Source organism: Ustilaginoidea virens, chromosome 6, assembly GCF_000687475.1.
Source record: "Ustilaginoidea virens chromosome 6, complete sequence".
Taxonomy (NCBI): domain Eukaryota; kingdom Fungi; phylum Ascomycota; class Sordariomycetes; order Hypocreales; family Clavicipitaceae; genus Ustilaginoidea; species Ustilaginoidea virens.
The window spans coordinates 2,278,920-2,302,759 of NC_057321.1; the positions used below are offsets into that span (position 1 = coordinate 2,278,920).

The 23,840-nt window shown below is 58.3% G+C and overlaps 8 protein-coding genes across 8 annotated transcripts; 4 read left to right on the forward strand and 4 right to left on the reverse strand.

Annotated features, from left to right (window-relative positions):
* Positions 1 to 27: 27 nt before the first annotated feature.
* On the forward strand, positions 28 to 1,998 carry UV8b_07541 (uncharacterized protein; the record flags this gene model as incomplete). Its single annotated transcript, XM_043145038.1, has 2 exons — positions 28 to 547; positions 641 to 1,998. The coding sequence occupies 2 exons, from the start codon at positions 28 to 30 to the stop codon at positions 1,996 to 1,998; spliced, it is 1,878 nt and encodes a 625-aa protein (XP_043000973.1).
* A 1,550-nt stretch (positions 1,999 to 3,548) lies between these two features.
* Positions 3,549 to 4,749, reverse strand: UV8b_07542 (uncharacterized protein; the record flags this gene model as incomplete). The annotated part of the gene is made up of 2 exons (XM_043145039.1): positions 3,549 to 3,954; positions 4,313 to 4,749. The coding sequence occupies 2 exons, from the start codon at positions 4,747 to 4,749 to the stop codon at positions 3,549 to 3,551; spliced, it is 843 nt and encodes a 280-aa protein (XP_043000974.1).
* Positions 4,750 to 8,299: 3,550 nt separating this feature from the next.
* UV8b_07543 (uncharacterized protein) lies at positions 8,300 to 10,603 on the reverse strand (the record flags this gene model as incomplete). Its single annotated transcript, XM_043145040.1, has 4 exons — positions 8,300 to 8,360; positions 8,465 to 8,975; positions 9,100 to 10,159; positions 10,349 to 10,603. The coding sequence occupies 4 exons, from the start codon at positions 10,601 to 10,603 to the stop codon at positions 8,300 to 8,302; spliced, it is 1,887 nt and encodes a 628-aa protein (XP_043000975.1).
* Positions 10,604 to 11,503: 900 nt separating this feature from the next.
* On the forward strand, positions 11,504 to 12,338 carry UV8b_07544 (uncharacterized protein; the record flags this gene model as incomplete). The annotated part of the gene is made up of 5 exons (XM_043145041.1): positions 11,504 to 11,510; positions 11,569 to 11,747; positions 11,854 to 11,896; positions 12,009 to 12,202; positions 12,282 to 12,338. 5 exons carry the CDS (start codon positions 11,504 to 11,506, stop codon positions 12,336 to 12,338), a joined length of 480 nt encoding a protein of 159 aa, XP_043000976.1.
* A 1,585-nt stretch (positions 12,339 to 13,923) lies between these two features.
* UV8b_07545 (uncharacterized protein) lies at positions 13,924 to 15,207 on the forward strand (the record flags this gene model as incomplete). The annotated part of the gene is made up of 3 exons (XM_043145042.1): positions 13,924 to 14,148; positions 14,231 to 14,357; positions 14,447 to 15,207. 3 exons carry the CDS (start codon positions 13,924 to 13,926, stop codon positions 15,205 to 15,207), a joined length of 1,113 nt encoding a protein of 370 aa, XP_043000977.1.
* A 911-nt stretch (positions 15,208 to 16,118) lies between these two features.
* On the reverse strand, positions 16,119 to 17,807 carry UV8b_07546 (uncharacterized protein; the record flags this gene model as incomplete). Its single annotated transcript, XM_043145043.1, has 4 exons — positions 16,119 to 16,485; positions 16,987 to 17,235; positions 17,301 to 17,682; positions 17,768 to 17,807. The coding sequence occupies 4 exons, from the start codon at positions 17,805 to 17,807 to the stop codon at positions 16,119 to 16,121; spliced, it is 1,038 nt and encodes a 345-aa protein (XP_043000978.1).
* Positions 17,808 to 18,833: 1,026 nt separating this feature from the next.
* Positions 18,834 to 19,364, forward strand: UV8b_07547 (uncharacterized protein; the record flags this gene model as incomplete). The annotated part of the gene is made up of 2 exons (XM_043145044.1): positions 18,834 to 18,839; positions 18,993 to 19,364. The coding sequence occupies 2 exons, from the start codon at positions 18,834 to 18,836 to the stop codon at positions 19,362 to 19,364; spliced, it is 378 nt and encodes a 125-aa protein (XP_043000979.1).
* Positions 19,365 to 19,607: 243 nt separating this feature from the next.
* UV8b_07548 (uncharacterized protein) lies at positions 19,608 to 23,573 on the reverse strand (the record flags this gene model as incomplete). Its single annotated transcript, XM_043145045.1, has 1 exon — positions 19,608 to 23,573. The coding sequence occupies one exon, from the start codon at positions 23,571 to 23,573 to the stop codon at positions 19,608 to 19,610; it is 3,966 nt and encodes a 1,321-aa protein (XP_043000980.1).
* Between the last annotated feature and the right edge of the window lie 267 nt (positions 23,574 to 23,840).

Genomic DNA, 23,840 nt, shown 5'->3' on the forward strand with positions numbered 1-23,840 from the left:
GTTTATCCGCTTCGTTAACCATCCAGTATGAACCGGACTGACAGTGCGCGCCTCGTGGCCAAGAGAAAAGCGAGAAATGACGACCTTTGGCGACAAAGAGAGTTCTTTGCAAAATCCCGAATGCATCGTGGCATAGACGGCGCACGGAACGGCAGCCGGAGTCTGAGTTCAACAGCACAGCTCGCAGATGGCCGTGGGGGTGTCTCCCCTCCGCTACCTGAGAATCAAATCCCTACGGTTAGCCCAGCCAAGAACAGGGAACACAATAGCGCAGCTTTGGCAACATCAGCCAGCGAGGCTTGCCGTGTCATCTCGCCGAGGCCGCGGCAAGGATCATCTTCATCGCTGATTCAGCATGCAACAAGTTGTGGGGTTGATTCTTCCGACCTCCAAGCCAAGAAGCGACGTCTCTTGAACCAGGTGGACTGGACCGGGATATCTCTGCAGGAGCCATTGACCATTGACTATCCGAAACCAGCCAAGAAGCTTCGGCAAAGCTACAGATCTCGTGAGCTGCGCAAATTCCCAAATCTCAGCACGAGCAAAAGTACCAACAGCTTGTCGCCGATTTCAAACAACATAAGAGTTCAAGTGGGGAGCCAGCAGTTTCGATAGAGTCAAAACGCCCACTCCCTCAAAGGTTACAAGAGCTCGCAAGATGACCAGCCACCTCCGGCGTCTTCCAGGACCCTTCGAGAACCCGATCTGAGCAGTGTTCTGTCGTGGCAACGATCCGGAAGCAACCGCGAGCTCCGGTCCGTGGCGGATCCAACATGTACGATTCAATCCTCAAGTCTAAGCAATCGCTCCAGCTGCTCCCAGAGCTTGCGACACATGTTTTCATCAGATCAGTCATGCAGTACGAGAAGTTCCCTACCCCGTGTTGGCGGATCTCCCAGGCGGATTCACCACCCTCAACCGCTGCGAAGTGTACCATGGACGTTGTTTCAACTCAAGTCGCCGAGCCCTGGGATGCAATCTAGTATGGTAGCACAATACGGCAGCGAGGCCACTGGCGACAGGAGCAGTCAGGCTACGGATACCGTCGGTGACAAGGATCAGTCCACTGGCCACACGGTTATCTCACATGTGACCTATCGCAAAGCCAGCCCGCAAAAATGGAAAAAGAGCCGGTATTGGTGCGAGGCTGGACCACGAGGTAGGGGTTTGTCGCCCATGTGCCAACAGCCGCAAGTGAAAGCCTCCAAACGGGAAAGTTCCCGGGACAGAGTAAACCAAGCTTCGCCTAGTCACACCGGTGCAGGAGCTGGGCGACCTCGAACGGGGAGGAACAGCCCTTGTTACGAGGAAACCGTTGCCACTCATGGCTCGATGGAGACAATGTCACAAGGACCCCCGGTTACTGAGATAGCAGATGAGGATGTCCCCTCATCGTCCTCGCAACCACTAGCTGAGAGTATTGATCCGCAAGATTTGCTGGATCTCTTGCACGAATTTGACGAGGAGACGCGAAAACGCAAGCGAGAAAAGGAAGCCCGTGGTGCCGGACATTCACATAAAGACCCTGGCGAGATGATACCCCCACAATGCGAAGGCGCCCTGCCAGACCATGAGAAGGCGGCTCGGAACAGAACGCAGCAGTGCTTTACGCGTAGGAAAGGATCACCAGGCGGCGGCGCAGCCCAGCCTCCAGTGTCGACTCGGAACTTTGGCCATTTTGACACGGCAGCTCCAACCAGCGGCTCAAACAGCGGGCAGCGGACCAGCAAGCAGCTTCCCCGTGCAGGCGAAGATGCGCCGCCGGCAGAGAATCACCCCGTCGCCGGGTTGGATAAGGCGCCGCCCGATTCGACAGTCTCGTCTATCAGACGCGACCATCGGTACCGCCACCCGAAGCTCTTTATTGGCCGGCTCTCGTCGTCACAAACAGGCGCGCAGCCGGAAAAGCCAAAGGTGCGCAGGCGGAGGAAAAGTGACCGTCCAGACATCCGGGGATTGCCAAGCTATGACGAGGATCCAATCGACGAGGAGGGCTGAGTCGTTTGTGTAAAAGGGTGGAATAAGAAATAAAACGGACGGGATTAAAACAGCCAGAACCCGGCTAGGTCAGGTTGTTCTTTTACCCAGAGACTGACTACCCTCGGAACCCATTGTTGACGCTGGTGGAAATAGAAGGAAGCAAGGCATGCATGAATCATGTCATCTCCCAAGCACCGCGCCGCGCCGCGCTCCGTGACACGAGGTGCCTCCCACTCAACTAACTGCGAAGGCGCACGTAAACAACAGCCCCAACGGGCGTCTCTAGACACGGCACACATCGACAATCATCAACCCATGACGACTTGCAAGCCTCAGCGCATCCGCAAACCCCCCGCGCCCCCCCCCCTTCCCTTCCACTCGACATGATCTCCCCAGATCCGCGCGACTGCGCCATTCTTCGCAGCGGAGTCCGCACGGCGCCTGCAGCGGAGTACTCCGTATGACGCACCAAGCCCCAGGGGATCGGTCGGTCGGTCGGTCAGCCTTGCCCCCGGTTTCGAAGCACCGCCACCCAGGCCATGCATCATCCATCTAGAAGGCTTCCAGCGCCCCTATGCCGGCTTGGGGGACTGGGCCTCGGAAGGCAGGCAGCCAGGCATGGAGCGGCAGGGCAGGGCTGGCAGGCAGGGTGCGTGCGGAAGTAGGCCAGTGACGAATCGCCGCTGGGGGCCCGTGACGCTGCAGCCATTGCTGTATGCATGTACGGAGGCAGAAAGGCGGGCATTGGCCGGGGCATTTGCGCTTGGTTGGGTCGCACCAGGCGCTGGGTGGGTTAGGCAGGGGCTAGCTGTGGGCTGCTGCCGAGCAGGCAGCACGATAGTGGTCAGAGGCCGGCATAGTTCCTGGGCATGGAGATGGAGGGGTTGGTCGGCCACGGCAGGACATATGGAGCCTGGTGACAGACACGTTGGTTGGTTGATAACGAGACTACGCAGTCACAGGAGGCGGCACGAGCACCGGATTTCATGTATTTCGTATTTCCGCAGTATTCTCTCGATACGTCAGTACGTACATGGTCTAGGGGTCGTGAGACGTCGCGGTGGTTTTCCCACCCCGCCCGGTCCGTCATTGTCGTTTCTCGTCGTCTGGGCTCCAGGCCCTGCGGTGTTTTTTTTTTGGTCCTCCGTAACGGCCGGCTGTGCGGAGCGGGCCGTGCAGCCCGGCACGGAGCATCGGCGACGGCCCGTCTTGGCGGGGAAGAAGAAGCGCGTATGAGCCGCCTGCAGAGGGCGGACGCGAGAATCGGCACGCAGAAGAAGAAGAGAAGAAAGAGAAGAAAGAGAAGAGAAGTAGGAGAAGAAGAGAAGAAAAGAGAGAAGAGGGGAGAGGAGAAGAGAGGAGAGGAGGGGAGAAGAGAAAAGGGGAAAAGACAAGAGAAGACAAGAGAGGAGAAGAGAAAGGGGGAGAGGAGGAGGAGAGAGAGGGGAAAAGACAAGAGAAGACCAGCGTTTTAGAGGAGAGAAGAGAAAAGAGGAGAGGAGGAGAGAAAGGGGCAAGAGTAGAGAAGACAAGAGAAAAAGCAGCCGCCCTCGGCTTCGGCTTCGGCTTCAGCTTCGGCGGCGCGCCTCCTTCCGCTTCGCCTGGCACGTCGACTTGCAGTGCGGGCAGTCGTAGCCGCTTTGCTCGACGTAGATGCGCTTCAGGCACTTGGAGCACCTCCACCACGAGGACGAGACGCGCCGGCCCTCCAGCCACTCCTCGTTGACGCGCCCGCCGCGCTTCTCAATGTCCTCCTTGTGGTACTCGCGCAGGTGGTCGCGGAAGTGGTCCAGCCGGTGGAAGGGCTCCCGGCGGCGCGAGCACCGCGGGTAGTCGCAGCTGAACGAGGCCTTTTGCGAGTCCGCCGCGTGCCGGTGCTTGTAGTGGCGGTCCAGGTCGGCCCGCCGCTTGAACGGCTTGACGTTGCAGCCGGGGTACAGGCAGCAGACGGGGTAGTCGCGGCCGGATTGCGCTCTGCGGACACGCGGTCAACCACGAGCGTCCACGAACGTTTTACGAAATGCCCACGAATGCCCACGAACGTCCACAAATGCCCACAAATGCCCGCGAATGCCCACGAATGCCCACGAATGCCCACAAACGTCCACGAATATCCCGGACAACAAAAGTCATGGACAAAAGTCATGGACAAAAGTCATGGACAAAAGTCATGGACAAAAGTCAAGGACAAAAGTCAAGGACAAAAGTCACGGCTGCAAAAAGAAACAAACACACCGGAGAAGGAGAAAAGGAAAAAAAAAAAAAGGAAAAAAAGAGCAAAGGACGGACAAAGGGACGGGGCAAAGGAAGACGAGTGCCGCGGATCACGTACGATGAGCATCTGGGTTTTCGGCCTTGCCGAGACGCGCGCGGCGAGGAGGCGTCGCCGTCGGCATCCAAGCCCGAGCTTGGGTGGCGGCGCGTCCCGGCCGCGGCCGCCGAGGAAGGGCTGAGCTGGCGGTAGCTGGGGCTCGGCAGGCTGCCTGTCGAGGCCGGGCTCTGGAGCGAGGCGTGGAAGCCGCCCGCCGTGGGCGACGCGGGCATCGAGGAATCATACTGGGAGGGCGAGTCTGCGTTGTGGTCGTGCGAGCGCGATGACGGCGACGATGCGTCGCTCAAGGCGAGGTACGCAGAGCTGAAGGAGTAGTCCACGTAGCGGACGTTGAGCCCGTGGGCATCCATAGCGAGCCAGGCGGGCGGTGCGTCTTGGCCCGCTCTAGACTGAGGACGGCGTTTTCGACTGTGCGTCTCTGCGGTGTGGTTTCCCATTGATCGATTGCGTGGAGATGGATAGATAGATACTGAGCCGAGACCGAAGACCGATCAAAGAGGTTGGGGGGGACGTCAGATTGCCGGAGAAAGATCAGGACTCTGCCCAAGAGCTTGCCGACGAAGAGAACCACAAAGCGAGGCAACGGGCCTGGAAGTTGAGATTTTATACCGAGCAAAAAAGCAGGGGGGGGGGGTGTGTTTCAAGGTGGTAGGGCTGACAAGGGGCCTCGAGTTGTTTTCAAGGAAACGGGAAGGGTGCGACGCTCGGCAGCCAGAGTCAGCGACGACGGGAGAGCTTGCACCCAAGGTGCTCCGTGAGATAAGTCAAGTAGGTGATGGCGGATTGACGGGTGTTTCAGGCGGGACATGGTGAGAGAGGCACAGCACCATGGGTCCATGAGCCGGCGGAGCGGGCAGCAGGCGACGACGATGGATCGAAGCCGCAGAGGGCAAAGCGTCATCAAGCTCGTTGACGGCGTCCTGAGGTGTGAGTCAAAGGGGGCGTGGGACCGACGCAATGCCACGCGCAACAACGTCGACAAGGCCAAACAGGTACATGACCAGCAGGCACGGCACAAGGCAATATGTTGCAGGGCCAGGCCAACTTAACCCACCAGACCTCTAGGCTGCCGCGTGGAGAGCAGGCAAGCCGAAACAGGGCCCAGGTACTCCGTACGCAGGTTGGATGCGCGTTGCCAGCCCTGCTCTACCAAACGAACCAAGACGAACCAAGAGAACATGCATGATTGACGGCAAAAAGCAAAGCCGGGACGACCCCTTGTACCGTTGGAAAGGGGAGGGGGGTGAGCGAGGCTTACTGGTCAGAAACAGCAACCCCATGCCCCCCCCCCTTTGGAACAGGAAAAGCCATGTCTGCAGCTCCAAGAAGAACGAGGGGAGCAAGGGGGGGGGGGGGCGCGGGCAGCCGGCCAATAAGTAGCCGGCCGACGAGCGACGACGGCTAGCCCTCGACGGGTTTGACCTTTAGGGCTGACGAACCAGACGTCTGCGACGGGGAGACGGGCAAGGCTTCGACAGCCCGCCTTCGTCGACCGGGGCCAATTGAGGGGGCAAGACGCCCATCTGCGTCTTTGGAAACGGCCGGAAACGAAATCGCAGCAAAGTCCCCTGAACCGAGGGGGGATGCGACCACGAATGTCCCGATCTCCCGCTCCGAAGAGAGGAGGGGGAGGGGGGGAGGCGGAGAGTAGGGTTTGGACGTCGTGCGTTGCCAACGGGCAGGTTGTCGATTCGAGTTGGGAATCCTGGGGACCCTGGAAACCCTGGAAACCCTGGAAACCCTGGGGGGCCGAGTGACGTACAGGTGCTGCTCCGCCCTTTGTGATGTCACTGCGATGTAGAGCTCGGTCGAGCGCTCCCAGCAAAGGTACATGCGTCGAGTTCCCAAGCACCAACAACCATGGCGGGACGGCGTGGGACTTGTTTGACTTGTTGTTGAGTTGGGTGGGTGCATGTGGCCAAGGGGCAAGGGGGCAAGGGGACAAGGGGGGGTGGTGATTCAACCCCCACCATGATGGATATTCATGTTCCAATATTCCAGAATCCAGAGCTCGCCGGCCAGTTGGTTCTGTTGGTTTTGTTGGTTTTGGGTAGTTGATCGGTTGCAGGGGGGGGGGGTGCTTGGTCCTGCATCAGACATCAGACATCAGACATCAGACATCAGACATCAGACGCTTTCATCATGAACGAGGGGTGCGGCTGTAGCCGAGGGAGCTTGGCCACAGAATGCATGCAATGCAACCTTGCACCGACCCATTGCTCCATTGCTCGCTCGCTCGCTGCCCAGCAAGGGGGATGGATGGATCAAAGGGGACGTTGCGTCACGCACGGCATGGAGCACCGATCCGGCAATCTGATGCGGCGAGGCGAGCTGTCAAGGCTGCGACGACAAAGCCCGTTCGTGGCGGATGATGGATGATGCCTGGGCATTGATCTCTCCTTTATCGCGGCCGCCAACGCCATCTACATAGCTGCCTGCGTGCAACCCGCGGGACGATGCGCGCATCAACCGCATCGAGCCAAGACAAGCCTCGAGGTACCCAGCGCTTCCCGTCCGCAGGGTGCGTATCTCGAGAAAACAGCACGGTGCCGCCAACGCCCACTTGCCTTGTCTTGTCTTTTCTTGTCTTGTCGCCTGAGGCTGCTCGGCAGCGCGTGGTCTTCAGACCAGAGTCGGCATTGGCTCGCACACGCACGCACGCACAGCCTGCTGGTAGCGTGGATAAGACTACATCAGTCGGCGCGCTAGCGTCGATGCATCGTCAGCCGCACTGGGGGGCGGGGGGGGGGGGGGGGACGGACGGGGAGCGGCGCCACGGCTTTCCGTCCAGGCTTCTGCTGGTGTCGACGTGAAGAAATGTTGACGAGGCAGCGCAGCAGAGAGAAGCAGAGGCAAGGGTGGTGGGGAGCAGAGGCGGGGGATGGGCGGAGGGGAGAGGGGAGAGGGGCGACGGGGGAGGGGGGAGTGTGGAAGTGTGGAAAAGTGTGGAGTGTGGAAGTGTGGACGGGGAGGGGAGAGGGGAGAGGGGGCGGCCGATAATCTGACAGGGCCAGTGAGCCCGACGAGGTGCCTGGGCCAATGACGCGCCGGGGACCCGAGCGCCATCGGCCCCGCCGAACCAGACTTTTACGTGCCTTGGCGCCTGGCAGAGCCGCATCCTCCAGCGCATCCTCCAGCGCATCCTCGCCTCCCCGCGTCCTCCCAACTTCCAAGGTCCAGGAGCCAGGAGCCAGGAGCCGTTGCCAAGATTCCCGGCGGCTGACAGCAAGTCGGAGGCTTGGGCCGCTTGGGCCAGTTTCCACTCTGGTGTGTGCTGCTCGTCGCGCCTTTGCTCCGTCACCCTGTCGACCAACCGGCGCAAGTGTCCGCTACGCTACATAAATCTGCAAGCAGGCCGGCCTCGACCCACTCACTGGCTTGCCCTCTCGGCACACTCGCTCGAATCACGACGACTGGAGGCTTCTGCTGCTTTGGCGCAATTTCCACCCTGTCAGCGTGGCCTGGGGCTGGATGCAGCGCAGCAGCATCTGGCTAGGCGTTGCGGAATTTGTCCTCGCCGTGTTCCCGAAGCGATTGACTCGGTTTGAACTTTTGCCCGCGAAGCTTACAGCCGGCCCATGTCACCAAAACACTTAAACCCCCCCCCCCCCTCCCTCCCTGCTCATATTGGACTTGATATACCCCCGTCGACTCATGTCACGATATACACGCGCCGAGACGGCATACGCATCACAGGGGGGGAAAAGGAATATATATATATATATATGTGTGTGTGTGTGTGTGTGTGTGTGTGCGTGCGTGCGTGTGTGGTGTGTGTGTCTTCGGGTCGTGGACCATCAAGATTGGCACGCGCCAGACATCGACCTGACGGAAGAGCAGAGGGGGGATTATCCCTTCAACCCAGTGCAGCCCTTTGTCATGCTGCACCAAACAGCCATGGTTCTCTAGAAACACCGGGGCCCAACAGCACGCAGCAAAACAGTACAGCCGCCACCGAAAAAAACCACGGCCTTGCGTCTGCCGGAATCATACCTCGTCTTCGAGAAACTTGTAAGCAAACTTGAAGTCTGCTTTTCTTCGATTCATCCTGCGGCGGGGAGAGGGGGGGGGGGGAGGGGGGAGCAAAGTCAGCAACCAACGGTACGCCGTCACGAAGCATGGCACGGGCGAGGAGGGCTGTGCTGTGCGTACCATGTGCTTTCGTAGTCAAAGAAGCGATACGTTCCTTGCTCAAACTCCTCGGTGATGTTCTTGGGCTCCTCGTGTCGCTGGAACCATGTCTGGTATTGCTTGTGGAACCGCCAGCTTTGGTCTTTCAGCGCCCTGGCAGCGTAGTACTGCTGGGACGTGCCTTGCCGGTAGTAGAAGACGTAGAAGAGCGTGTCGGGATCCAGCCTTCCATATAGGCGTGGATCATCCAGCAGGGGCAGTGGCTCGCGGGGGAAAGCAGACCCAGTCTGAGGCACCGGCACCTCGGGGCGATATGCTTTGGGAATGTCGGCATCCGATACGTCTGGCACTGCAAGTTGGCTGGCCGCCATCATCCGCAACGTGGACTGCGAAGAAGGGTGAAGGGGCCGTTTTCTTGACGCCTCGTAGGAGTCGATCAGGTCGTGCAGCGACGAGGGCAAGTGGTAGATGGATTCCTCCTCTGGCTCCTCCACTATCGGCTTGATGCCATTGCCGACGCCGTTTGTTTGACCTGCGCCTCCATAACCCGTTAGCCGTAGCCATATAAAGGAAGGGCAAAAAAAAAAAAAAAAAAAAAAAAAAAGGAGAGGGTGTGGAAAAGAGGGGTGGAGACTTTTGCGGGCTTTCCCCCTTACCTGTCGAGTGTTGTTCTGTTGGCTCTGCCGGCACAGGTTGTTTTCCTGCCGTCTTGGACTTTTTCGACTGCCGCGATGTGGTGAAGGGTGTTTCGGATTCCGTTGAGTGTGCAGAGGGTTTCGATTCGGCTTGTGATGAGCTGCTTGCCGGCTGCGCGGTAGTGATGGCCGGGGAATTGCTGGCGCTCGTTCTCGCTTGCGCTGGAGGTAGGGGTGATATGCCGACGCTTGATGACCCCGGTGGAGGCGGCAGCGGAGAGATGCCCACGTTTGCTCTGTCACTTGCGGCGGCGGCGGCGGCGGCGGCGGCGGCGGCTGATGCGTACTTGAGGCCTTCCCCTGCAGGTCTTGCCGGCGCGGCGGCCGGCCTCATGCCCGCCGCGCTGCTGGCGCTGCCGTTGTTTACCGACGATAGCGGAGCATGCAAGGTCGCCAGCGCCGGCAGCGGTGATTTGGTCAGAGACGAGGGCTTCCGCCCCGAGGGGTCCGCATCTTTCTGCGCCTTCTTTGCCGATTTCGCCGCGGCTTCGGATTCGGTCGTCGCGTCATCTTGCACAGACTGCGCGTCTTGCGACGAGCCCTTTTCGTTGTCCTGACCCATGCCAAACACGCCCTCGTCCTCCTCGAGGTCAAGCTCGTCGTACATGTCCTCGTCGCCCATGTAGTCTTCCGTCGTGCCATCCGTGACGTAGTAGCGGATATTCTCCTCGAGCTCGTTGACTTGCTCGGTCTCGACGCCGCCGTTCTCGAGCGATCTGCGAATCAGCTCCAGTTTGCCTTGGTGCCACTTGTGCCGTTCTATTATCCGCTCAATCTCGGCCATGCGTTCCGCCTTGACAGCCTGAGCCTTGCCCTTCTTCATGGTCGCCTGTATCGACTCGCTCTCGGCTTCCAGGGCTTCGATCTGCTGCTCCAGCTCGTCGACCATGTTGCTCAAGAACTCGCCAGCTTCGACCTTTGCTTGTTCCTTGGGATCCAGCTTCGCTGCTGCTGACAGACCCTCTTTTGAATACGCTTTCGTCTTCATGGCTTTTTCGACCGCCTTGAACTTTTCCATTTGCTACAACTCGGCTCGTCAGTAACCCTTTGTACGTCTGTGTTCCTCTTGTGTTCTTTTCCTGTTTCTTTTTTTTTTTTTTTTTTTTTTTTTTTCCCGCTCCTCTTCCTTCTTCCTGCCCCCGCCGTTGGGGCGGCTCTGTTTGTTCATTACATATAGAGCTCGTGGAGAGAGAGAGGCTTCGTCACCAACCGTTTCGATCAGCTTGCGGTGCTCCAACAAAGGAGCTTTGTCCTTGATGTCGTTGCTGGCCGCCCATGTTTTGATCTGATCGCGCAACCGTTGCAGCTTCTTGATTTCTCGCTTCAGGTTGTCTTCCAGCTTCTCCTTTTGCGCAGGGTTGCTCGATTGCTCGATTTTGTCGTAAATGGCTTCGAATTCGGCGACTCCCTCAGCCACCTTTTTGAAGCATTTGTCGACTTCTTGTTGCAGTTTCCTCGCGGCCATTTCGTCGGGGGGGGAAGGGGGTATCGGCCGCTTGAGCTCCTTCGTTCAGTGCTTTCCTATTACTTCCGACTTGTCAAAGGGGGCTGTCGGGGATCGGGGCTGGATTTGAGCGTTGGTCGTTGCGCGTCTGTTCCGGGTCGCCACGAAATCTCGGGCAGAGGTTCGAGGTTTCAGGTTGCGTTTGTCGTCGCGTCGGGCGGTTTGGGCTCCTCGAGGGGATCAAGGGCCGGTGAGGTACGGTGCGAGGAATTCGCCGCGGGGCTCGGACCAGCCAATGCACGGGGATACAGATTGTAGATGGATGTTGTCTTTTTACAAAAGGTGCGAGGGCGAGAGATTGGAATTTCGACCACGGTGACAGGATAGGGGATTTGGCAGGAAAAGTCGTCCCAGCGTGGCAAGGTTGGCAGCTCCACTGTACTTGCGGGTTGGTTCTGTTACTGAAGCGGGACTGACGGAAGACTGAACGGGTTCATTCCTGGGTAGTAGGAGCTTGTTTCAGGATCAGAGGATGAATGGATGTTTCTGCGAGTCAATTTCTGATTCGTAGTAGTCATTGTAAGGATTTATTTTACGCATTGCAGCAGGTCGTGTCTAGAGCTGCTAACTATCGGTACTTGCGCCGGGATCCACCGAGGACATTGACTTTGCAAACGCTTATCTGTGAAGTGGCCATTCATCCATCTGGTGGATGAACGCAGATGTTCCGGTCGCAGCTACGGAGTATTCAAGACGCATATGCATTCTTTCCAACTTTGAATTCCTGTCGATTTCCCTACCCATGGCCAATGGCAATGGGTCTTTGGCTCGCACATCACATTCCTCACAGTTCCAGCTCCATTGCCGCGGCTTCCTTTCCGCGGCTTCCTTTCGCGGCTTCATTGTTCGCTGTTTGCCAAAATGAAAGGTACGTGGCCTCGCGCTGCCGATTTTTGGCCCACGCACTGACCAACGGCTCTTTGCAGCTATAATCCAAAGGGTGCTGTCAGCCTCCGTGACGGTTGACAAGGAAGTCATCTCGTCGATTGGCCGCGGAGTGCTGGTGTTTGCTGCCGTGGCACCAGGAGACTCGGAGAAGGAGGCCCAACAGATGGCCAACAAAGTCCTCAAGATGAAGCTCTGGGACGACGACAACGGTGGCAGGGTATGTCGGAGGGAGCTTCTCCCTACATTTGAACTTTGTGCTCGGGCGACAAGTGTTGTGCTTGGCAGGGAGAATTTTGTTTGTTCGTGCAGCTGACGAGGCATAGTGGAAAAGGAGCGTTACGGACATGAACGGAGAAGTGCTTTGCGGTGAGCCTCGGAGCCTGAAAGACATTGCACGTCAACAACGATGCCTGACGGCATGTATCTGACCTTTTCTTTTCTTTCCCTTTCTTTTCTTTCCCCTCCCCCGATTGCCCAGTTTCCCAATTCACGCTACTGGCCCGGACCAAAAAGGGAACCAAGCCCGACTTTCACGGTGCTGCATCGCCTGAAGACGCCAGCCGGCTCTACCACTACTTTGTGGACAAGGTGAGGGAAGGGTATTCTGCCGACCGTGTCAAGGACGGCAAGTTTCAGGCCATGATGGAAGTGGCCTTGGTGAATGACGGGCCGGTATGTTGTCCTTGTCTCCTACTCCAGGTGACGGTCCTGCCCCTCGCCAGGGAGGGAGCGGCAGCTGACGGGTCAACAGGTTACGCTCGAGCTGCAAGCGGGGGGCCATGGCGGCGGCAGCGTAGAGGATAGATGAGTAGTGGAGAGCTTTTGAAGCAGAATGGTGAAAGTTGGCTTCATTGCGTCCAAGGCTTTCCTCGGGAGGAGCCCGTTGATGCCATAGTGGTCAATGACTGACCAGTGGCTTGGAGATGAGTAGGTCAATACATACCTCATGGTGAAGTCTGGTACTTTATTGTGGGAACTTTGCCTGCGATTGGCGAGGAGCCTCCCACAGCCGGCAACTGAGCAGAGCCAGAGGGGATCAATGGAAAAGCTCCAATCAAGGCTGCAAGTTCCCGCCCCACGTCTTTGGATTTGCCGTGCAGTTGCAGCATCAGCTTTGCTGCTTGTTGAGTCAATTGAAACCTTGCTGCCACCCGGTTTGCGACTCGATGCCATGCGACGCCATGTGATGCCATGCGATGCCATGCGATGCCATGTCCTGCCCTGCCCTGCCCTGCCCTGCCCTGCCCTGCCCTGCCCTGCCCTGCCCTGTCCTGTCCTGCCCTGCGATGCCCAAGGCGCCGCGCTGAAGAGGTGACGGCACGCACCAGCCAACCACGTGCAGCCAGCGTTGAACCAACCAACAACCGGCTGGCCCCATGGCGCCCTGTGCCGCGCGCGATGGGAACGGAACCATTTGAAGCTAGAAACTTCCACCACCCGCTGGCAAGTGATCCACTCGGCCGGCACATTCAAAGCAACGCTGCTCCAGCCTCGATCCATCCTCGATTCCCACGATCAATGAACCATTGAACCGTCGACCGTTGTCATCAGCTTGCTCAGAGCCTCCGTGCCAGTCCAAGTCTCCGTCCAAGTCTCCGTCCAAGTCTCGGGTCCCAGAAACCCCCTCCTCCCCGAATCGCCGCCTCGAGAGCTCTTTGTGGATCCAACAACGGCTCGTCAGTCCCCAGCCGCATCATCCTTTTGCGCAGGACCTGCCAACTCTCAACTGCCCTCTCGTCGACCGGCATCGCACCTTCAGGTCCCATATCCCCTATCCTTGCATCATGTAAGTGCTGGGCCTCTTTTCGTTCCCTTGTTTGCCCCCCCCCCTCTCCTTTTGCGAATTGACGCACACGGTTGGTTGGGCCGCCTTTTGGCCTTTGGCCTTTATGCAGCTTGCTTCATCATGTCTCACCCGCCAGATGTCACCAAATTCCCCCCCGACTATGCTCCGTACAAGGCTTTGCGTCATTGTTCCCTCTTTTGTGGACTCTGCACCTCGCATCTTTTCTGTTTCCTCCATTTCTGGGTACGATGCCGGGCATCGCGCGAAGAAGTGAGCCGCGTCTGCGAATGGTTGTATGCAGAGAATAGTACCCCGCATGCATGAGCGCACAGGGTGAAGTGAACCACATTTCCTGTTTGATCTGTCGTTTGTTCTGGCTGTTGCACCTCTTGAGCCTCTTGTCTGTTTTGGTGCTTGTGTATCTTTGTCTTGTTCTCTTCCTTTTCTTTCTTTTTTTTTTTCTTCCTTGAACTTTTCTTTCCTTTTTTTTTTTTTTTTTGTGAATTATTTCAGGGCGATTCCTAAAACCTACGTCAGACCGGTTTAGAGCTGTCTTGAGATCGCTGCCCCATACGACCAGTGACGTCCCGTCCCGTCCACATTTACAATGTCGACTGAAGGCTCAACCCGGCCCCGCGTCTTTTTTGACATTTCCATCGGTGGCAAGCCTGCTGGCCGCGTCACCATGGAGCTTTACTCAGACCTGGTCCCCAAGACGGTCGAAAACTTCCGGGCTCTCTGTACTGGTGAGAAGGGTGTTGGGAAATCTGGCAAAACACTTCACTACAAGGGGTCCGTCTTTCACCGCGTCATCAAGCAGTTCATGATTCAGGTAGGTTGGGGACCAAAAGAAGCCAAATGCTGTGTGCTTACTGCTCTGCTCGTTCGTCTGTTGACTAACCTGTAACCGTCAGGGTGGTGATTTTACCGCTGGCGATGGCACTGGCGGCGAGTCCATCTACGGGAGCAAGTTTGAGGACGAGGCTTTCCCTCTCAAGCACGAGAAACCTTTCCTGCTGTCCATGGCCAACGCAGGACCTAGTACGTACCGGTAGCCATCCTGGGATTCCCCCGGTGCTTTTGCAGCAATGGGCAAATGTCCCAACCAGAAAACTAAAACGGTTCGCTAGACACCAACGGCTCCCAATTCTTCATCACGACAGTCCCCACCCCCCACCTGGATGGGAAACACGTCGTGTTCGGACACGTCCTCAACGGCAAATCCGTCGTCCGCCAGGTGGAAAACCTCAAGACGGAAGCGGGCGACAAACCCTCGAAGGAGGCTCTCATCTCGGATTGCGGCGAGCTCACGGGGGAGGAGGCGCTCAAGGCCGACGTCAAGCAGCCCGACGAGACGGGCGACCCGCACGAGGAGTACCCGGAGGACTGCAACGCCGAGCTGGACGCCAAGACGATCCTCGGCATCGCCACCGACTGCAAGGACTTTGGCAACAAGGCCTTCAAGGCCGGGAACCTGCAGGTGGCCGTGGCAAAGTACGAAAAGGGCCTGCGGTACCTCAACGAGGACCCGGACCTGGACAACGAGCCGGCGACGACGAAGCAGACGCTCGACGCCCTGCGCTTCTCGCTCAGCAACAACGCCGCCCTGCTCAGCGTCAAGCTCGAGGCGTGGGACGACGCCATCCGCCACGCCACCTCTGCGCTGGGCGTCAGCGGCGCGTCCGACGCCGACCGCGCCAAGGCGCTGTACCGCCGCGGCGTGGCCTACAGCCGGTCCAAGGACGAGGAGAATGCCCTCGACGACCTCGAAAGGGCGCACGAGCTGGCGCCCAGCGACGGCATGGTGGCCAAGGAGCTCGCAGCCGCCAAGGCCAGGGCCGCAGCCCGAGCGGCCAAGGAGAAGGCCGCGTTTAGAAAGTTTTTCTCTTGAGGGGTGTGTGTGTGTGTGTTTTTTTTTTTTTTTACGAAAAAAGTAGACAGTGTACATGAAGGAAGAGGGCACGGATGTGTAAATGCTGGTGAAGGAGAGGCTTTTGAAAACAGGATGGCAATCAACGATGACTGATTGCTTGGTACATGGCAGCGTTGTGTCGAGATGATGAAGAGCGTTTGACGTGGCGGCTGGTTGACACCACGACCGCTTGCTTGCTCACGCACACCAAAGCCGCATACACTGCCACACACATTGCCGACCCGAAATAATAATAAATAAATAAATTCATTCAAAAGAAATAAAAAATAAAAAAAAACCCCCCCCGAAAAGGGTTTTTTTTTTTTGGCCCCGACAAATACCACGTCATCTTTTTTTAAAAAGCACGAAAATATCTTTTTGACCCCGACAAACACCCCGTCATGTTAACAAAGCACGAAAAAAAAATCCTTTTGACCCCCGACAAACACCACATTATATCGTCTGCCAAAGACAAGGGGAAAAGCTTTTTGACGACAAAACACCTCGTCATCATCTTGTTTGAAACCAGGAAGAACGCTTCGGGGCCCTAGGCAAAGACACCTGCAAACCGACCGAGCAACCGCCCGGTTGCCCCGGTTCAGCCAGAACAGCTTGCGGTCCCGTTGCCCAGGGGATTCCTCTCCTGCCGCGCAGGCTCGCGATGCCGCGGCCACGCAAGGCCCGTGGTAGCATGGGCTTCCTTCCGGCGACTGCTTGCAGGCCAGCGGTGCCGACGCCTCCCAGGCCCCGTGATGCCGCTGCTTCACATGTAGGCCGCGACATTTGCCACGTGGCAGGCGAGCCAAGTACCTCGCTGTAGTGCGCGCATCATGCTGGCGATGCTGGGAGACCCCCTTCGTATAGGCTAGGCTCGCGAGTGCCTTACCAGGCTATTGATGACGGCGGCTAGTGTTGCTACCGCTGCAGCTGCTGCCGCTGCTGTTGCTGCCGCCACTGCTGTTGCTGCCGCTGCTGCTGCTGCCGCTGCTGTTGCTGCCGCCGCCGCCGCCGCTGCTGCTGCTATTGCTACCGCTGCTGTTGCTGCCATTGATGTTGCTGCCACTGCTGCCGCTGCCGCTGCCGCTGCCGCCGCCGCCGTTGCTGCCACTGCTGGTGCCTTTGGCGATAGTTGCGGCCGGCGATCCGGGGCAGTTGAGGCCTCTGAGGATGATGGCGGCCGGCGCTCTGAAGCAATATCGGCCTCTGTCTGTGAAGCCGGGGTAGCTGCGGCCTTTGAAGATAGTAGCGGCCGGTTCTCTGTGGCAATATCAGCCTCTGGCTGTAAGGCCGGGATAGTTGCGGCTTCTGCAGATGAATGCGGCCGGCGCTCTGAAGTAATATCGGCCTCTGTCTGTAAAGCTGGGGTAGTTGCGGCCTTCAAAGATAGTAGCGGCCGGCTCTCTATGGCCATATCAGCCTCTGACCGTAAGGCTGGGGTAGTTATAGCCTTCAAAGAGAATAGAGGCCAGCGCTCTGTGGCAGCATTAGCCTCCGGCAGTAAGGCCGGGGTGGTTGCGGCCTTTGAAGAGAATAACGGCCGGCTCTCTGTAGCAATAGTTGCCTCCGACTGTAAGGCTGGGGTAGTCGCAGTCTTGAAAGATAATAGCGGCCGACTCTCTGTAGCAATAGCTGCCTCTAACTGTAAGGCCGGGGCAGCTGCAGCCTTTGAAGAGAATAGAGGCCAGCGCCCTGTGGCAATATTAGCCTCCGGCAGTGAGGCCGGGGTAGTTGCGGCCTTGAAAGATAATAGCTGCTGACTCTCTGTAGCAATAGCTGCCTCTGACTGTAAGGCTGGGGTAGTCGCAGTCTTGAAAGATGATAGCGGCCGGCTCTCTGTAGCAATAGTTGCCTTTGACTGCAAGGCTGGGGTAGTCGCAGTCTTGAAAGATGATAGCGGCCGGCTCTCCGTAGCAATAGCTGCCTCTGACTGTAAGGCTGGGGTAGTCGCAGTCTTGAAAGATGATAGCGGCCGGCTCTCCGTAGCAATAGCTGCCTCTGACTGTAAGGCTGGGGTAGTTGCAGTCTTGAAAGATGACAGCGGCCGGCTCTCCGTAGCAATAGCTGCCTCTGACCGCAAGGCCGGGGCGATTTCAGCCTTTGAACACAAATAGTGCCGGGGCTCCGAGGCAGCCGCGGTCGCTTTTGATACCTGCAGCCGGGGAGGGCTACGCAGCGCCACGTGTCTCTTCCGTTCCAGCTGCCTACCCATCTCATCCTGCGGCCATTCGGCAGGGCTCTCTTCCTCGAGGATGCGCGCCAGCGACAGGGCAGGGTTCATGTCAAACCCGCCGACGTAAACGCCGCGGTCGCAAAGGACATGGCAAAGCTCCCGCAGCAGCGGCCAGTGCGCCCTGTAAAAAAGACGGTCGTTCCACTCCGCGCAGTCCCTCCTGAAGGCTGTCCACAGGCTTTCGTCTGCCTCGTCGCCGCAGCCGTAGGTGACGGCGAGGAATGCTACGCGGTTGTTCAGGACGGTGGCGGGGGGCGTTTTGCGAGCTGATTCTGCCTGCGGCTTTCCACCGGGGCGTGATTACCGCACGGTGTGGCTGGAGCCTCTGCGGTAGCTGTGCCCGGTCCATGGCGGAGGAAAGGCCAAGGCCGTGAGCGAGGGGGCAGGATGGGGGGGATTGATGGCTCGCTATGGCGGAGACGTGGAGGCTGTGCAAGGTAAAAAGATGGATAGCCAGCGGCACCGCAGGGGGAATCCCGGGAACAGCGGATCCGCAAGCGGACGGAAGCCTATGAGCCCCTGACAATGCGAGACAAACACCCATCACGCGATGTAAAAGCTCGGGCCGACGCGCGCCGAGTGTACCGGCATCGTAGAAGGCGCCAAAGCTGTGGCATTGCCCCTCGGCCCGGGTAGCCAGCGGGCAAAGCCATATCTGGCCTAGCCGTCGTAATCATTATACATGGGGAAAGCTATATGCCTCCTAAGTCCCTACGATGGCCACCATAAAAAAAAATAGCCATCGGTATAGGTAGTCCTTCGCAGTAGCAGCCCTTTGACTGGCTTGTTCCAACTGCCTTATTGCACTGCTGTTGGAACACGGCCGGGGGATAGCTAGTTAGGTATTATGCGTAGGGCGGGCGGGGTTTTCCTGAGGTGCCGTGCCGCGAGGCCACACGTACCGCAGTACTGTGCTACAATGGCCATGGCTGCCTACCCTAATCTGAAGAGAAGAAAGGGCAGGGCGGTCAGGAGTTGATGCTGACGATGGTGGCGTTTCATGTGCGTGCCGCGGTGAGGCGTGGTGGTGCGGCTCTGCAGCATCCAATCGCGTGGCGGGAAGAGCGGGGCGCAGCGGTTGGCTGCCCGGGCGATTCCGACGACTTGTTGCAACTTTGCCTTTTTTGTCGCACCATACCAGTGGCGCTATAGAGCACTATAGATAGAAGCAGAATTTGCCTGTTTTCGGACAGTAATCAAGGACTATTATTATGCACCGTTGCTGGCAAGCCCCGCATACCGCGATACTATTTGCTGCCTTTTTTAAACACTGACGCATCTACTTCCTCACTGCCTCAAATACCTACCTCCTATCTACCAGGTACGTACCACCTACAAACACACGACCGCCTAATCCCAATTCCAAGCTAATAGCATGCAAGTTTTCCCCAGACTCATCCAGCCAAGTCACCATAGCCCGTAATCACAGCAGCTCAGCACCCTCTTACATACCTATGTACCAGACACAAGCAGAAGCCCCAAGACACCCCCTCGCACGCTGCACCTTTGCAGCATTCTCTAAAAAAGATGCAAGAACAAAAACAAGAAGCACAAGAAGCACAAGCAGCACAAGAAGCACAAGGACAAGAAGCACAAGGACAAGAAGCACAAGAAGCACAAGCAGCACAAGAAGTACAAGAAGCACAAGCACAAGAAGCACAAGCACAAGAAGCACAAGCACAAGAAGCACAAGCAGCACAAGAAGCACAAGCACAAGAAGCACAAGCACAAGAGGCACAAGAAGCACAAGCAGCACAAGCAGCACAAGCACAAGAAGCACAAGCACAAGCAGCACAAAGCGGCAACTCACAACAGACACCAACGCCGCCCGGGCGCGTATGGCAAATCAGTCGCTTGTCCCGCTCGCATGCGTGCGTTTATAGGTGGGCGCCGCATCCAGCGATGACGGGATCCGTGACGAGCCGGCGCGAAGGCACGGGTTTTGCGGATTTACATTTACTTGATGATTTATTGATTTTCAAAAAGAAGAAGAAGGAGAAGAAGAAGAAAGAAGAAGGAGAAGAAGTAGAAGAAGTAGAAGTAGAAGAGAGAAGAAAGAAGAAGGAGAAGGAAAAGGAGGAGGAAAAGGAAAAGGAGAAAAGTAAAAACGCACGACAAGAGGTGAACAAAAGCGTGCCGAGCGCGCCCATCACTTGTGGCCCTTGGCGTCCGGGCTGTCGGCCCGCCCGCCGATCCTCATGATGCCGTTCAAGATGGTCCTCCCTACTTTGCCGTTCTTGGCCCTGGCCGCGCTCCCCACGCCGCTGACTTGCCGCAGCCCGCTGGCCTTTCTGCCCTCGAGCCCGTCCCTCCCCCTGCGCACGTGCTCCCTGCTCCGCCTTCTCGCCGTCGTCTCGTCGGCACCGCCGTCGCTGCCGTCGCTGCCGGGGCCCCGTTCGCCGTCGCTCGTCGTCGCCATGGACGGGAGCGAGTACGGGACGCTCAGGGACTCGATCAGCGTGGCCTGCTCCAGCGTCTCCGCCAGCTCCTCGGCGATGAACCCCCGCGACGCCGCCTTGGCCGCCCGCGTCCGCTCCACCTGGGCCAGGCACGCGTCGGCGCGCTTCTGGAGGCCGGTGCACAGCTCGTCAAAGACCAGCAGCTCGCCGTCCACCTGGCTCTTCTTGACCTCGTCCGGCGGCCCGGCGTCCACCCAGAGCCGCACCAGGCTGGCCAAGCTCCGCGCGCGGTCAATCAGGTACGGCAGGCTGGGGAAGCCTTCCTTGGTGGTCGGCCCCAGCCGGCCCAGCATGGCGATGGGCGTGCTGTAGGCGGCCGGGGCGCTCTTCACGCCGCCGCGCTCCGCCGGCACGCCGCAAACCTGGTCAATGTAGTTTCGGAACACGGGACGCTGGGCCGTCAGGAACCGGTTCATCGGGCCCATCCACTCCTCGCGCTTGCCAAACGTCGACATGTTGGACATCTTCTGCAGCACCTTGGCGATCAACGTCAGCGTTCGCTGCGCCCGCGGACGAGGGTGGTCGCGCAGCAGGCCAAACAGCTTGGGCGACAGGATGGCCGGGCAGATGAAGCGCAGGAACAGGAATCCCGACACGGCGGTGTAGGCCACGGTGCGGAGAAAGTCGCCGTAGCGATCTTCCGCGACCGCCCGGATGTACTTGAGGATGAGCCGGAGCTCGCTCGGCAGCGCGTGCGCCGACTCGGCTATGCAGTGCCAGACCTCGGTGGTGAAGCGCATCAGCCTGTTCCATCGCTGGTCAAGGTCGGCGCTCGTGGCGTGAGCCAGCCGGCTCGTGTCCACCTCGCACTCGGGGTTCAGCTCGTTGATTTCCGCAATCTTTGCCTGGAGCACCTCTTCAAAGTACTCGGCCCCCAGGCGCCGCATGTGGAATTCCAGCGATTGCGTCAGCAAGGTGTTGCCTCGGAAGAGCAGGTTGGCCTCGCCCGCGAGCGACTTGCCCATGTCCCGCACCAGCAGCTCGCGGTCGCTGGCCGACTCGATGGACTCGTTCGATTTCAGGCGGCTGCTGAACCGGAACTTCTTCATCGACGTCTGGCTTCCGATGCCGTCCATCTCGTCCTCCACAAGCGCCATCAGCCAGTCGGCGGCGTTGCCGGACGCTTGAAAGATGTTGAGGAATATCTCCGCCAGCCGTCGCAGCTGGCCAGGCAAAAAGGCCGAAATCATTGTCGTCAACCGTGAGGGGAACTTGTGCAGGATGTCGGAGAGCGGCTGGTATTCCTTTGACAGCAACGCGATTTGCTCCGCGTGCGAAACCTTGATCAACATGGACCCGATGGGCTGCTGTCCGTCGTCCATGATCTGCAGCCAGTCCTCGTGGTCCTTTCCGCGCTGAAGTTTATCCAAGGCGATGTGAACCGTGCCGCACAGGTGCTCCTGGCTTGCGCCGCCCGCGCCGCTCGCGCCGCCGCCGCCGCCGCCGCCGCCGGCTCGGGCCGAGTCTGATGTGGGCGAAACGGCATCGCAATGCCCATCCGTCGTTCGCTTCAAAACGATGGAAACTTCCTGCACCGTGTGTGGAAGATCGGAAAATTCGCAATCCTCCCTCCAGTACGGGTTCTTGGTCGCCAGTTTGGTCGCCGTTCGAGCCCGGACTTCTCCATCCAGAATCACCTCGGCCAGGTAGTTGCCGACGAGCGCATCCTGCTCGGCTCTGGAAGACTTTTCGACTGGCTGGAAATCACATCCCGAGGGCTGCGCCTTGACTTTTGCTTCTGTTACTCGTACACCAATCGTCTTTTCTATTCGAAACATTTCCTCATTACCCGTCGCTTCTTCCAAGTCGGCCACCTCGTGGATGGAATCCCGATCGGCGGCATCTAGCCTGTACAGTTCTGGCACGGCAAACGCCCGCAGCAACACGAACCATACCTCAAACTGCACCCGGTTGTCCAGGGCGAGGTAGACGGGACGAAAGATGGAAAGCTGCGTGGCCGTGCTTGCGTATATCGGGAAAATGGCGAGGCAAAACTCCTCGTCGAGAACGCTGTGGTCCAGCTGCTGAATGGCGCAACGTGACAGCTGCGATAGCTGTATCACGGATAGCGACGCGCTCTCATTTTCCACCAGCAGCTTCAGCTCGCCATTGTCTTGCAGAATGCTGCATATTTGTCGCCACGACGCCGCTGGCGAGGACGAGTCCCTGGTGGACGACCGTTGAACCAGGTCATTGGCGGAGCGTGTGGGACCCTTGTCCCACAGCATGATTGTCCCGACCTTGATGATGGTTGCGGACTTGGATCCGTCACTTGCCTCGTCTGGCTTGCTGATGCCGGGTCCCACGATGCCTGCGGGACTGCTGCTTCCTCCGCCGTTCTGAGGCTTCCCGACGCGGGTTCTTGTTTGCTGCCAACACAACAACGCGGCCAACCACAGGTTCCGTTCTTCGGGAGCCCGCGGTCTCAGGTATATTTCCGTCGTCGGGCCGGTGGCGAGGAGTTCCAAGCAGTCTCGGCCGTCGTCGGGGTGTTGGACGGGGGAAACGATGCAGCCATGGAGGTCAGAGATGAGGGTTACAAAGAAGGGTCCGTCCTGACCCGAGTTGAACATCAGGCAGCCCTTTTCATCGTCAATGTAGGCCACCCCGCCGCGCCAACTCTTGTCGCCATCTTCGGCCTGGTAGTCAATGTCGCCGCGCATGCGTCCGCCGAGCGTCTTCATCAACATGATGATCTTTGTAGGTTCCGGCGTGCCTATGGGTAGGGGGAAAGAGTCGATGCATGGAGACGGAGCCGGCACAGGCGAAGAGGGCCTTGACAGCTGGCGCTTCAGCAGGCGCTTGCTGGGCCTTTTGTCCTTGGGCCTGGAGGACGTCGAGCATGTAGACGGCTCTTGCAGGCGGTTGGCAGTTGCGGAAGGACCGACGGCCTCGACTACGGGGACTGGTGACTTTTGCTCGTCAAGCAGCGGCTGCGAGGTAGAAGAGCTCACACTAGCAACTCTGTGTCGTTGATCGGCCACCGCGGGAGCAGCTCGTTGAACTAGCATGGCGGCATCCAACGTCCGTGTACGGGGCCTAACTCCGGCGCCGTGACCTCGCTGCTGTTGCTGCTGTTGCTGCTGTTGCTGCTGTTGCTGCTGTTGCTGCTGTTGCGGCTGTTGCTGTTGATGCCGCGACTGAGCGACAACTTGCCTGGAGGGAGGCTGCGGTAGTGAGAGGGAAGTTGCGATTGAGTCTAATGTCTGGGCCGGGGAGTTGTCGACATCCTCCTCGTCAAATACCATGCCCTGACGTCTGCTTATGCTTGCTGGTATCCCATCGGGCGCCACGTGTGGTGCTGCGAGAGGCACTGCTGACGCCGACTTGTCGGCAGCAAGGGCGCTGCTCGAGCCGTGTCTGCTGCGCCCGTCAAGCAAATGATCAGGCGTAGCGGGGGGCAGCGGGCCGCTTTGCTTTGTTGCATTCGGCTGCCTGAGCGCGGACCGCAGGGTCAAAGCGGTGGCTATAGCGGCGGCAGAGGGCGGATGCTCGACAGCATCGCGAGGGACATTTTTGTGAGGTGATGGAGGTGATATAGTGGGTTGTCTAGGACTTTTTGACTGGTCCGCATCCCGCGATTGTCGGTGAGACCTAGTATCAGTTACAATCTTTGCGGGAGGAGGTGACTGTCCTTCCATGTCCGATGGTGGCATCTTTATGCCATTGCCTGGATTCGTTCAGCGGTTTCTGCTGCATTGAAAGCCAGCAACGCCGGGGCTTGAGGTTTTTTGCACGAGCCGAAAAGGCCAGATTTTTTTTTACTCTTTCTTTGTGTCGTTTTCTCTCTCTCTCTCTCTCTCTCTCTCTCTCTCTCTCTCTTTCTTTTCTTTTTTTTTTTTCCCTTTGTGCGCCCTCGGCCCCAGAGTTAGGTGTCTCGTCGATATATCGGTGTCTGCGCCGCGTTTTTTGCAACCCGTCCC